This window comes from Panthera uncia, chromosome A2 (assembly GCF_023721935.1).
Source record: "Panthera uncia isolate 11264 chromosome A2, Puncia_PCG_1.0, whole genome shotgun sequence".
Lineage (NCBI taxonomy): Eukaryota > Metazoa > Chordata > Mammalia > Carnivora > Felidae > Panthera > Panthera uncia.
This window is the reverse complement of record NC_064816.1, coordinates 29,784,727-29,799,027: the sequence shown is the minus strand read 5'-3', so window position 1 is coordinate 29,799,027 and position 14,301 is coordinate 29,784,727. Positions and strand designations below refer to the sequence as shown.

General features: G+C 42.7%; 1 protein-coding gene across 1 annotated transcript in view; it reads right to left on the bottom strand.

Annotated features, from left to right (window-relative positions):
- Positions 1-4,290: 4,290 nt before the first annotated feature.
- Positions 4,291-14,301, bottom strand: part of SYNPR (synaptoporin) — a 129,299-nt gene continuing 119,288 nt past the window's right edge. The window contains exons 4-5 of the mRNA XM_049642231.1: positions 10,813-11,004; positions 4,291-4,548 (exon numbers count right to left, since the gene is read on the bottom strand). Of these exons, the coding sequence (XP_049498188.1) occupies positions 4,291-4,548; positions 10,813-11,004 (450 nt within the window). The remainder of the gene's footprint in view (positions 4,549-10,812; positions 11,005-14,301) is intronic.

The window sequence follows — 14,301 nt, the reverse complement described above, 5'->3', positions numbered from 1 at the left end:
CACGTCATTACTCTGCTTACCTGCCTAGCGGCTTCCTACTTCACTTCGAATAAAGTCTGTTTCCTATGTCCTACACCGCGCTTTGTGGTCTGGTTCTTCCAGACTCTGCAGTCCCATCTCATCACCCTCCCCTTATGTGTCCCAGCTCCACCAGCTTTACTCTTGTCATTCATTTCTTCAAAGGTGCTTGGCGGTCTCCTCTCCGAGGTCCTTGGATGTGCTCTCCTCTCTGCCTGACCTGTTCTCCCCATATCCGATGCCTTCCCATTCTGCATGTCTCAGCTTAGATGACACCTTCTCAGAGAGGCTTTCACTGACCACCGTATTCCACTTCTCCCCACCCTTGTGCCTCATTTCTTCCCTACATAGCATGAATCAACGCTTAGTCTTACATATTTGGTTTACTCACTTGTCCGTTAGTGGAGTCTTTGAACCTTGAGTATGGGCTCAAAGATACCAGGAGCTATATTTTGCTCATCTCAGTACAATTAGAAGTTTGACTTGTAAACACTCAGGCTTTTTAAGTGTGGACCACTCAACATTGAGTAGCCAGCTACCATTTGTAGAGCATTGTACAGTCCATTGACCTTTTCTACATACGACCAGGTCGTTGTCCTATCAGGTCGGATTATCTGCATCGCCATTTTACAGACTGACAGTAGTAACGTTCACTGATTACAGCAGAAGGTGATTTCAATGCCCTAGGTAGCTCCCCTTGGCCGGCCTCGAATTTCAGCCACAGCTGTGAAGGGTAGTTACTGCTCATGCTGACAAGGATCCGCTTCACGAGTGCACCTTTCAATTCTCCCCCTTATCCCTCCTCAAGGCTTCCCTGGGGGTGGGGGGAAGAGAGGGTGGTGGCGACACCCGTGCTCCTTCACCTCCTCCCATCCCAGCCTGTCACCGAACACTTATGAGGCTGGTTTCTCTGAAGTCACAGGAGCCTGCTCAATCTGTAGGCCAGCGCAACCGGGAGAGGAGGGAAAATTACCACCCCATGTGGGCTCTCACCCAGTGGGGCCTGGGGGTTGATAGATAAATACTCCAGCTTCTTTCCCCTGATGGCAAACCGCTGGAGCCACTCTGAACGCGACTCAGGAATCCTGTCCGTTTTCTCTCCTTCCCGGTCTCTCTCCTCCCCTTACCCCTTCACTCTTGCCTCCTGGAATCACCCTCCTGTGCTTCCAAACTCAGCGTCTCTTGGGTGTTCTCATGCCTTTACATGCCTTACCTTTCTCATCCTGATACCATCCTATGAGACAGACGTTACCATTATCCCCATCACAGAGAAAGAGGGCAGGTGAATGAATGAGAAGTTAAGTGTCTTGCCAAAGGCATTGATTGACTTGCCCACATCCCCCCAGTGATTGAGGGTAGTCCCTGGGGTGTTAACTCCCCTACATTTCCAGGCCGTGTTTGTTTCAGGCTGTGGCTTCAGAAAAGTCCCAGGGCTTTGGAGAGGGGATCAGTGGAAGAAACAACAGACTCAAAGAAATGGCAGCACAGGGGGGGAGTTTCACCCAGGCAAGTGGGATCGCAGAACCCACCTGTTTGTTCCACTTGGATGCCTTCCCTCCTTCCAAGGAAAGAAGGTTATGACTTCACCTTCCTACCCCGAAATACATCCAGGAGGAGCGAAGCTTCAATTCCAAGTTAGGTCTGGTGGACACAGAGAACTAGGCTCTCCTGCTGCCCTGATTGCTCGCTCCCCTTTTTAAAGGCCAGGTCTACTGCTTTTCTTCTTGAAACCAGAAGGAATAAAACCAGTTTAGTGAAATCCCTGTCGGATTACAGGAGCATCTCATTGTGAATCTGCAGCGGACCGTGGAAGCTCGTCTCTATCTCCACCAGGACAGGCAGTGCGTTCTATGGATCAGGGCCCCAGGGCCCTCCGGAGCTGCTAAGGCCGGTGAAGAGAAGTGCCGGTTATGTGAGTTTCTCCGCATCAGAGAGTTCACAACGGTATATGAAGCAGAGGCCACTCTCTCCTCCTGGAGAGCGCTGAAGGAAGCGGTCACATCCAGCCGTGTCCCGGGAAATGAGAGGTGAATGGGGTGCCTCGCGCCAGGTCCCCCCTCCCCCTGCCCCTCACCGTCCCAAGCCCAGCCCGCTGCCGTGTAGATGTTAGCAGTCAAGGCCACCTCCTCCACCCAGGCTGTCCTTCAGTCTACACTTTACCCTGCAGCCACGGAGATCTTTCCAAAATGCTGATCTCATCGCGTCCCTCCTGTGCTTAAAATCCACTAGTGAGCTCCCTTAGGCTCTTGGGGATAAGGACAGAAATCCCAATCACGGCCGCCTAGCAGGGCACCAGCAGCCCTCGACTCAGAGAGGCCTCCTCACTCATTGCACTCTGGCAACCAGACGTATCCATCCTGCCTCCCACCATCCGAGCTTTATAAGGCTGCTCTCTGCCTGGGATTCTCTTCCTCCCATTCAGTCCCTGGGAAACCTGGTGCAGTCCTCAGGTCTCAAGCACCTTTGACCTCCCTCTAACTAGCTCAAGCCCCTCTGATAAATGTTCTCGTGGAATCCTCTGCCTCTCTTTGCTGCACACAGCCTAAGTGGCGTGTGCTTATTTTAATGTCTGTCTCTCCTCCTAGAGTGTGAGCTTCTCAAGGTGAGGCACGTTTCTGTTTTATCTCGCTCCCATAGCCCCAGTGCCTTGCATAGCAGTGGGTGCAGACGGCGTCCTAAAATGAGAGAATCAATGAAGGAGCAGCCTTAGGCTTGGAAACAAGGGCATTGGGAGAGCGTGGAAACACCGTGCATTTATAACTTATTCTTCCATTGTTAAAGCTAACCAGATTCTATTGTAATTCTGCTCTCTCCAGCCAGCACTGTAAGCAATAACTTTATTAAGGTCAAATAGATATCACAATACAGTATTTATCCAACAGGGTCCAGAAACCGGTTACAGATATCATCTAAGAACCACAGCTGGTTTGTGCTAAAATGCTTCCAACATCACAGATCACACAGAGTTTATACATCGATAACAACTTTTATCTGGAAATACGGATGCACAGTTTGCCCTCGCTGTTAGGCCTTGATGTTCCAATTGAGTCAAAACAAAGAAGGGAAGACTGGCGTTTTCTTGATAATGAAAAAATTCTGAGGAATATTTCATGAGAACCGTCTCTGGGATCAGAGTTGCTCATGGAAGTCATTTCTAATTTATGATTCAAATCGGAATTAGTAATTGGTAAATTAAGCTGTGACTCGAGAATTTCTAATAATTGGATCAAGGAACATATTAGCTTTACAAATAAATAGGATTTAAAAGTTTGGCTGCTCGTATAGGTTCTACAGAACATCCTTTATAAATTAATACATTAGCACAAAAGCTTCTCGACTATGGTATCTGATATCTGCATCTGTATTACTCTAAGAAAACAGCACTCCATAAACACAAACGGTTATTGGGCCTATTGTTTATGGTCCATAGGATAAGAGCCACAAAACATCATAGAAAGTTACAAGAATGTAAATACTTAGCTAAGTAGATAGAATAAGTATTGGGCAGTTACCATATATAACACTGAATATTGACTAATAGGGAAAAAAAATCCCAAACCTTAGTTACGGTGCAGTCAGAATTGGGTAAAGCCAAAGAGACAGATTTGCAAGTATACAAAGTAATGAATATATTTCTTTAAACGTCCATGTAACAAATTCATGGTGCAAACTGGAAAATTTTCATAAATACACTTCAAATGTTCATTTTGTGAGAAAACGCATATTCATGCACTAAACCTTATGAGCACTGATTCATTAAGTAAAAAAAAAAAAATACAGAGCAACTGTCTGAAACAAATACTTAAGAGACTCACAGTCCTACAATGTCTGCAACTAAACACAATAATACATGCATGTGTGATACACCAAATTGTCTTATAGAAATCATTAAAACCTCTTTCGCATCAAAACGCATAGGAAAACTCAGGGGTATAGAATTTACTTTATGCACATTACATACTAGAGACAGTAAGCTTCCAAATGCTTTCATTATCTCCACACACCTACAAAACGACCATACAAGTATCTGTGTATGTAATAAGGTACTCTCCAATTAGGCATCTATGATGAATAATGTATCTCCTCATGTCGTCTCCTCTCTAAGTACCATTTATCACGACCCAGGCCTTTCTGCCTTAATGAGGACTACAGATCTCTGATTTACATTCAACACCCTCTGCATTAATAATTGATTGAAACTCTTAAAAAACTCTTCTGCAACTAAAATGGAAGGTGGTGAGGCTATCGCCAGAAGAATGCAAAGACTACCTGTTAAATCTGATTGGTAAAAGAAGCGGGGCCACTGGACTGTTGGCCAAACTCATCTGAGGATGGCCCCATACTCGCCTGCTGGCTATACCCGCCACTTGACCCATAGCTGTCTTGGTTGTACCCGCCTTGGTTATAGCTACTCGAGTGCTTTTCCATTGGGTCTGAAAGATATCTCTGTCCCGAGGAATGCCAGCCGGTCTCCTTGAAAACAAACCAGATGTTTCCAGCCCAGAGGATAAAGTTCAAGAACCCAAAGACCTGAAAGGAGAATCAGAGCAAATGAGTTGATAGATGGAAACACAAGAAAAATCTCAATTTCAGAAAATCCTTCAGAATACATACGGCTACTTTTTATTCAACATTGAGATCTCTTTCAATTTTTCATTTGGAACCGCTGTTTCATTTAGAATATTTAACATTTATTTATTTATTTATTTGCATCCAAGTTAGTTAGTATATAGTGCAATGATTTCATAAGTAGAATCCAGTGATTCATTCCCTATGTATAACACCCAATGCTCATCCCAGCAAGTGTCTTCCTAATGCCCCTTACCCATGAAGCCCATCCCCCTCCCACAACCCTCAGTTTGTTCTCTATATTTAAGAGTCTCTTATGTTTTGTCTCCCTCCTTGTTTTAGCATTTTTGCTCCCCTTTCCTTATGTCCATCTGTTTTGTATCTTAAATTCCTCCTATGAGTGAAGTCATATGATATTTGACTTTCTCTAATTTCGTTTAGCATAATATCCTCTGGTTCCATCCACGTAGTTGCAAATGGCAAGATTTCATTCTTTTTGATTTCCGAGTAATACTCCATTATATATATATGCCACATCTTCTTATCCATTGATCCATCGATGGACATTGGGCTCTTTCCATACTTTGGCTATTGTAGATAGCTCTGCTGTAAACATTGGGGTACATGTGCCCCTTCAAAACAGCACACCTGTATCCCTTGGATAAATACCTAGTAGTGCAATTGCTGGGTCATAGGCTAGTTCTATTTTTAATTTTTTGAGGAACCTCCATACTGTTTTCCAGAGTGGCGGCACCAGTTTGCATTCCCACCAGCAGTGCAGAAGAGATCCTCCTTCTCTGCATCCTTGCCAACATCTGTTGTTGCTGGGTTGTCAATTTTAGCCATAGAATATCTGACTTTTACTGAATGCTTACTACACGTTAGGCACTGTGGAAAGGGCAATCCATTCATTCTGTCTGAGAAGAAGGTATTATTATACCTGTATTAAAGATGTGGAAACTGAGGTCCAGGATAAGAATCTTGTTCCAGGTCACATGACTTGGTAAGTAGTAGACGAGGGTCAAGCCCTGTTCTGTCTGACTCCATGGTCTGAGCCCCTACTTAAGCTTATTGTCTCCCCAAGTGAGGTGTTCCTCATTGTCTGTAAGAAGTCTTCAGGGGCTACAGAGTTGAGAACTTTGATTTTAATAATAGCGCGTTAATTTATAAGGTTACCTTCACTTCATGGCTAGAGAGACTACTCTTCCAGTTTTTGTAATGATATAAAAAAAATGAGTCAACTTAAAAAGTATGGCATAAGCAATCGTGCAGGTGGTGTGCAGATCAGCACATGAATGAGAGGGTACACAGAGGTTATGACTTCGAAGAGTTGTACTTTCTGTGCCTCTCACATCCAGAAATGAATGTTGAAACCAGACTCTCAATGCAATACGGGCTTCAGAGAGGTATGAGGTATTCTCCCAAGAACTGGATGTGAGGCTTTCCTACGGAGATTCCTCTTACTCTCCAAAAGGGTGTTGTTGGCGAGTCAGAGGACCAGGTGTAGCCTCCCCAGACCCTGCCTGTCTGATGGAAGCAGAGCTGTTCGCTTGTGCCAGAGCCTCGAAGAGAACAGCTGTTCTGCCACCTTTCCCAGGACACACTGGTTGACCTGGGAATTAACCAGAAGCAGTCAGTTGTAGCAGCCCCCTACCGGAGATAGACAACAGCATGAGATAAAGCTGTGATGGCATTAAAGCATATTTAATAACCACTCCAGCTCAACAATCACCATTCAAATTGGACTTGGGCCACCGCCACAGCTCTGGATTATAGGGTGCTGGGCAGCATCTATCCTCAGTTGCTGGATGGTAGGGGGGTCCCAAGTGCCCTGCAGGTGGGGGTGGGGGGGCCAGTGAAGTCAAGATGAGGCGCCTTGGGGACCTGGAGCAGGGGCTATTTACCAAAGTATTTCAGAATTTTAGCAGCAGGTGGATCAGGACACTACCTGAATGTCACCTTTGGACTCATCCTGCGGGTTTTGAAATCACACTGGCTTCAACTGCACTTTCCTGCTCCGTGACCTTGGACAAGGCAGTTAGCCTCTGGACCTCAACTTATTATTTTGTTTTCCTAATGTGGAATGAAGGCTATTCGTTCCTCGGGTGACAGTGTGAGGATTCAAGAGAATGTGTACAATGCAGCTAGACGGTGCTAGACACATTCGAAGATGCTTCCTGCCTGGTAAGCAGTGTTCTGAATACTTTCTCAAATATTTCCATGAACTGTATTCGCTTGGCCCTTTTGCTGCAGCATAAACTGAAATGGGACTTTGATGGCAAGGCCATACTCTTGAGGGACGTTGGCAGCCAGAGCAGTCTCTGTAGGCCCTCGCCTGATCTAAAAGACTGGTTTATCCCGGCCAACCCCCCTTCTTCCTTCTCTCTTCTTCCACTCTCTCTTCTTCCTTTAATGTTAGCTGATACTTATTTAACATTATCTTATGCCATGCTCCAGGCTCCTTGCTGATGGGAGATACAAGACATAATGAAGGTACTCCCAGTATAATAGTTGTGTGACCAAAATGAATTTGGTAATCACGGACAAAACTCTAATTCACATGCAGGACCTTTTATCAATGTGTACAATAGCTAGGATATTTTCCACCAAAGAGGAGATCTCGATTAAACGGTATCTTTGTGAGTGTATGTCAATGTAGGAGTAGAAAAGACTATCAAGGAATCTTCTCAGATAACAAGAGATGGCTCTGCCCAGAGCTCTAATTTTATGTTTCCCCTTGCTCGGTTTCTCCCTTTTGCTGGCTGCTACTTGGCTTCTAGAAAAGGGATGCTCAAGAAGAACCTAGCGATCAGGGGCATGCAACTTAAAAGTGAGTACACAAACAAGGCATCCCCATGGGCATGTTTCAGAAGCAGGCACGTCTTATCCCGCTGTCATCACACAGGTATTGCAGACTCCTGGCTGGCACGTGGGCCCTTGAATCTTTTCTTGCCATTTTGTTGCAGCTGAAGTTAGAGTAAGGATTTTGATTCAAGCTCAGATGTGGAGGCAACAGAAGGAGAGACTGCAAGCCACCGTGCGTAGCAGGAGGAAGAATGAGGAGGTGAAATCTAGATTGGCCAAGAAGACGTGTCAAGATTGCCTATAACGAAGCTGGAGAAGCAGAAGTAGAAATTGTGAATAGGATAGTTAGGCTCAGAGAACCTTGGAAAGAGAAGTTGAGAGAGAAAAACACGTTCTTTCCTCCTACCCTCTTCGTTGGGCTCTAACCACTATATGACATTTAGGAAAATGAATGCATTTACGAGGCAGCTTTTCGGTTGACACTTATTGAACACCTGCCATATGCTGGGCACTATGCTGAGAGGACTTATAACATATTATATCATTGAATCAATGGTCTTGTGAGGTCTGTTTGATAAGAGCCCCATTTTACAGATAATGAAACTAAGGTTTAGGGACCTTAGTGCATTTGTCCAAGAGCAGTCAATTATTGAGTCGTGGAGCCAGGATTCAAACCCAGGCAGACGGACTCCACAACTGTGCCCTGAACCATTTCGAGTGGCAGCAGCATTAACAGAATTTGGCTCTACTCTGGCATTGCCATCACTACTTGAGAAGCCGCGAGCAAATCCTTTCACGGCACCTACCTGCATTTGTAATGTCTGGATAGCTCCCCTGCCTATTTGTGTTGGTGTGAAATCATAGATGCCAAGATGCTTTGGAGAAAGTAAATTTGTTACCCAGGTAGAAATATCATTGCTATTGTTGAACCACTTACTTGTAGAGGTCACTCCTATGGGTATGTCTGACTCCTCCAAAGCCTACACTTGCTTAATAGGCAAGGTGGTTTGGTTCTGTGAGCCATATTTCTTCTGCAGGATTCCGCAAACCCTGAGCCAAGGTGGACATGTGGCCCAAGATGAGCTAATGAGATGCTCTCTGCCCGGAATTTGGGATTAGACCTGAGTGATTTTAGTTCAGCCCAAGATGTTTCTTTAAGAAGAAATATAATCTCAGAAACTGGGGGGTGGCTATCTTCTCTTGAGACAACAGGAAAAAGAAAGACAAATGCATCCGAAAAGAGACAATAATGTCACAGGCATTCAGAAAGAGAGAGATGAGAGATGAAGAATGTAAACTGTCCAGCTTCCTGATAATTCCTGGTCCTGGGTTCTGCCCTTACAGTGCTAGTATTTTTCCAATTACTTTTACCTCTTGTGAAAAGCTAGCTCAATAGGATTTGAAGCCAAACGAGTTTGTAATGAAAAAAAATTGCTGTGTTCTGGCAGATTAACATTCTTTCCCTCTGCTTTTGCTAATAGAAATTTTGTTTCCCTTGTAAACCCCGATGCAGTCAAGTGGCTTGAGCTCTGTGGTGGAACTTTAAATCAGGAGCAGAGTAATGCAAGTCAGATACAACATTCTTTGGTATCTGACATTGAGAACCTTGGTCCTGCTCTAGATGCTGCTTTTTTAACAGTCTGTTTCATCAGATTTCATCAGTTTTCTGAGCTACTTAATATCCTTCCAAAGATTTTTTTTTTTCCTGATGAGGTTAGTCAGAGTCAGTTTCTGTTACTTGCAACCCAAACACTCCAGCACATACGGACGTTGAATGTCCCTAAGTGGGGTCCAGAGAATGGAATTTAGGGATAGGTGGATTATTTTGCTTTGGCCAGTTTGAAGTGAATTTTCTGTCACAGGAACTGGAGGACCTTTAACTGATGTAGATCCGTAACAGTAACAGCAGCAAACCTGTCCTTTCTCCCATGACATGCTGTCTGGTTTCCATCCATTTCTCTTTTTGATTTAAAAAAATTTTTTAATTCCATATTTTATTTAAAATTATATATGTACCTATGTGTCTAATTTCGTGGATTTTTTTTTTTTTTTATCTGAGTATAGTTGACACACAACATGGATGGGCCTGCAGGGGGTTATGCTACGTGACATCAGTCAGGTAGAGAAAGGCAAATACCTCTTTTTGATTTTAGGAGACACGTCACATGGTTTCTCATTCAAAATTCCCATCGCCTAGTCTAAAACTTACTAGAGACAGCAAAGGTAGAATTAAATAGACTCTGTAGGACGTCATAATGTATTAGATTGATTATTAAACCAACAAACGTACTGGATGATTTTCTCTTGTTGTTCTCTTAGGTTTTGAGATCAAGATTATAATAACATTCATTCCGCCCTGCCTAGAAACACGCTACGGAAGCAGGAGAGTCTATTTCAACACACGCCTCCAAGTATTCAAGTGTTTATCTGCGGGTGTGTCTGGCAATGAGCAAAAATGACGGCGAGGACCTCCTACATACTTTCTTTCCATGTTTACTCTCTTAGCAAGGCAGGATTCACAGTCAAAGCATCAGGGAGCACCTGGTAACCCTGTCCCCTACTTAAATGCCTGCTCAGATTAAATTTCAGAAAGCTGTAGAAACATAAGTTAACCTTGAAGCAAAGATAATTATTTTTAGGGGCTGCTCAAGAATGTTTTTCTTTCAGCAAATACTGTCAGGTTCTCTAGTCTTCAGTAACTACTACTCTTTGCTGCCATTATAGTTTTTGTCTTTCTTACACGCAGTTTCTTTCTTTAAACTAACACAAGAATCCAATTTAGTTGCCCTGCTCTCTGTCAGATTGTCTGTCTTCCTGTGAGAGCTATACATTTGAAAATATTCGACTTTGTTCAACTCATATAGTTCAGCTTTTCCAAAGTTACCAGGCAATTAAACCGGGAACATGGAGGAAAAAAAAAAAAAAAAAAAGTTACCTTAATTGTTCTAAGTATTTTTTCTACTGTGCAGCTTTCCTGTATTCTATCAGGTCTGAGTGTTTTTCCTCCAGACAATCAACTGGATGTATTCTAGCTATGTGTGGCTTGAACAATGTTTTCTTCCCAGGAAACCTCTCTGCCATCAAATATTCCTTTTACTTCTGGCAGGCGTCAGACTTAAAGTTCAAATTTTATATCTGCTTCTGGCTTAGAATTTTGACTTGACTGTCATCCAAGCAGCAGCTGCCAATACCTGCTGCGTTCTTATTAAGACTCCATAATTGGCAGCATTAAAGCCTATGGGTTCTGACAATAGAAGACTTGAAGGCCAGAGGATCATCTTGCACACGGAGTGAAATATCGCCTTTTAGACTGGCCTCATTTTGGAGGCAGAAATCTCCAAGGTGACCTCTGAGATATTTTTCCTATTCATTTGGGTGGCAAACAAAGGTTTGGGAGGTAAAGCATAGATGAAAACATACCACGGAAGTGTTTAAGCTGGACATTACAGGGCTGTGGACAGCCATGCATTTGTTGGACGGCTGTTTGCAAGCTGACATCAGTAACAATACTTCCTTAGGATCCGTCGCGACCTTGACATCAGACAGTCCTTTCGCCCAAGCTGATGAACCCACCAACCACAAAAACGAAAAGACTACAGTGACGATGAAGTCCTATAGAAACAGAAAGATAAAACAGGAAGAGAAATGTGAATTCTAGAAACAAATTGATTACTTTATACAATTATTTGGCTTGCTTTTTGGGAAATTCCAAGATCCCACAGCTATGGAACCAGGAAGTTGAAAAACAGATAAAAGAAAGTTTTGTGATATTTATATTTGTCTAAAATAAATAATAGTAATATTTATTGAATGCTTGAACTGTTCCAGGAATGATGCTAAGTGCTTATAACCCTCATCTAATTGTTCCTAAAACACCCCTGTGAGGAAGTTCCTATCATTATCCCACTTGCGGATGACAAAACTGGGACAGGGAATGGTCAGACAGATTGCCTGAGGTACCCACAAATAATCAGCGATGGCATCAGCACTCACACCCGGGCAACTAAACCTCTAGGCCTATGATTGTAACTGCCGTGTTAGGATGGCTGCAAACACAGAGATCTGCTGATTGTTAGACTCCTAGATAGCAATATTCATTTATTCACTCATTCATGTTTTTCAGTGAACAAATCTACGTGCCATCCAGTGTATGCTTGAGACTGTGTTCAGTGGAGGCAATAAATAGCTGTAATGTTTTGACTGCTTTTTACGGGCAAGAGGATTTATGTAAAATTATCCTTACAAATGCCATGTTAGACAGTGTTTTTAATACCCATTTCTCGTGATTCATCGTTTACATATGACATCCCAACAAGTGCCCTCCTCAATGCCCATCACCCATTTATTTTTCCCCCCTCCCCCTTCCATTAATACTCATTTTAAAGATGAGGAAATCAAGGCCCAGAGATATAAGGTAACAATATAGAAAGGGGGAGAGCCAGAATTCAAATCCAGATCTGACTTACAAAACCATCTGCTATGAATACAGGGGAGAGAGGCTTCTTTTTCCATATGAAACAATATCTCTATGATGTAAGATGATGTTTAAATGTTTAAGGAAACAATACCAAGCTTCTGATGATGGGGATGCTTCTCAAATCCTCCTCATGACTCAGAGCGGGTGGGGAGTCAGAGTCACTGTCCATGTCTTAAGCAGACCATGTTCTAATATAGGACAGTCTTTCAGATTTACTGTATTTACATTTGACTAACATAAAAATATTTCATACTGCTTACCTAGTATACTAAAGACCCTGACCTGGAAAGGAAGCGTACATTTGCTATACCAAGAGAAAGGTTTCTGTTTTAGTCTAAATGATAAGCCTGTCAAGTACAAAACTTGCCCCGTGTCTCCTTCCTACCCAAGGGCATGGTACATTTCACTTGCTCTGGTTAGTTTTCCCTCATGACATGACTGAAGGAGTTTTCATCAAGATCCCATGATCAACACCAGGGAAACTCTTACATTGTAAGGATGCTGTTGTGGATGGTATTTGTTAGGTGTGGCTTTTGTGGACAATGTTCTAGACTGTCCACTTCTAAGAGTGGCTGCATTTTCACAGAAACTGTTATCTTTTCATCCAAGGGCTGTTGCAAATAATATGACTTACCGGTTGACCTTTTCATGTTGGCTCTAGAAAATTCAGGGCTAATTTGTTACCTGCTCACAGGGTTTTTAATGGCATGGATATTTTAACCCTATTCCCAGCCTTGTTTTATATACCCATTCTTTCTTTCCCTTCTCATTTTTAATTAATTCCAGTTTGAGTTTCATATATTCTTGTAAGCTATCTTAAGTTGTTTCTGGAATGAGATGGTGGTATAAACAGGCAAACAAATACAGTATCTACAGCAATCAATAAGAATATTTGGAATCAAGAGACTCAAGTGTTTGAGTCTGAATTATAAACTGGAGAAATGATTACGAATAAGTAAGCCAGGTTGATTGTGTCAAATACAAATTCAGGTTCATGTTCAATCTAGTACCAGATTCATTCATGGATGCCTTCATTCAAACAATTTTTAAAATTTTTAATGTTTATTTACTTTAGAGAGACAGAGTACAAGCAGGGGAGGGGCTGAGAGAGAGGGAGACACAGAATCTGAAGCAGGCTCCAGCCTCCGAGCTGTCAGCACACAGCCCGACGCAGAGCTCGAACTCACAAACCGTGAATCATGACCTGAGTCAAAGTTGGATGCTTAACCGACTGAGCCACCCAGGTGCCCCTCAAACAATAATTTTTGAGTAATGTGCCAGATATTGAGCAATGTCTTATGAGGGATTTAAAAAATGCAAGATGTGCACTCTGCTCTCTTGATATTACATATTTTTTAGGGGCTATAGATACCCTGCCCTTCCAATTATGAGACAGGAACTGTCATTATTTCTGTTCATCATAATTAAAAATAGACTTGAGAAAAGGGTGTGAGGATGGGGAAACAAGAACAGAGTCATGTGAAGACCTCTTCCTTGGAAACTGGAGAAAATAGTATCAAAACTTTTAGACTTATTTAATAATAGTAAGAATACCTAACATTTGTGGGGCATGTATTATGTGTGAAGCACTATTCCAAGTTTACATGAATTAAGTCATTTGATTTTGACAACAGCACTGTGAAACAGATGCTAATCCTGTCCCCATTTTACATTTGAGGAAACTGAGGCCCTAAGGGGTTAAGTAAAATTGCTCAGAGTCTGGAGTTAGCAAGTGGTAGAATCAGGAATGTAAGCCTGGCCATCTGCTTCTGGTACCTGTGAGCCTGATTGTTCTATACCCCCCTCATGGCTGCCTTAAGGAATATTGATCTTCTTATTTAAAGCAAGTACACTAAAATTTCAAAAGTTACACTGGAAGTCCTGGTTAATTTAAATATGACGAAATAGTAATGAATCATTTTCTATATATAGGCTTCATGAATGAAGTCAAGGATCTCTGTCCTTGAGGGTAAATATGTTATATTTGGGATCACATCCAAACTTTTACCCCGGTACCATTTTGTAAAGAGGCATCAGCCTATCATATTAAGGTATTTCTCACACAAGTTAACAGCTCAGAATCTGTCTTCAGATAGACCGGGGGCTGACTACTGACCCTGCTACTTACTATGTGTTCTTGGACAACTTGCTAGACAATTTGAAATTTCAGTTTAGCTCACTGTAAAATGGGACAATAACAGTATCTGTCTCATAAGACAGTCGGGAGAAGTGAAAATGTGGTTTTTCATTTGTCTGTTTTTCCCAGTAAGATGTCAGTTCCAGGAGGGCAGAGACTGTCTACCTTGCTTATTACTGGGTCTTGGCAGAAGAGTTGCCATCAATATTTATTAAGAGAGGGAAGGAAGGAAGGAGGGAAGGAAGGAAGGAAGGAAGGAAGGAAGGAAGGAAGGAGGGAAGGAGGGAAGGAGGGA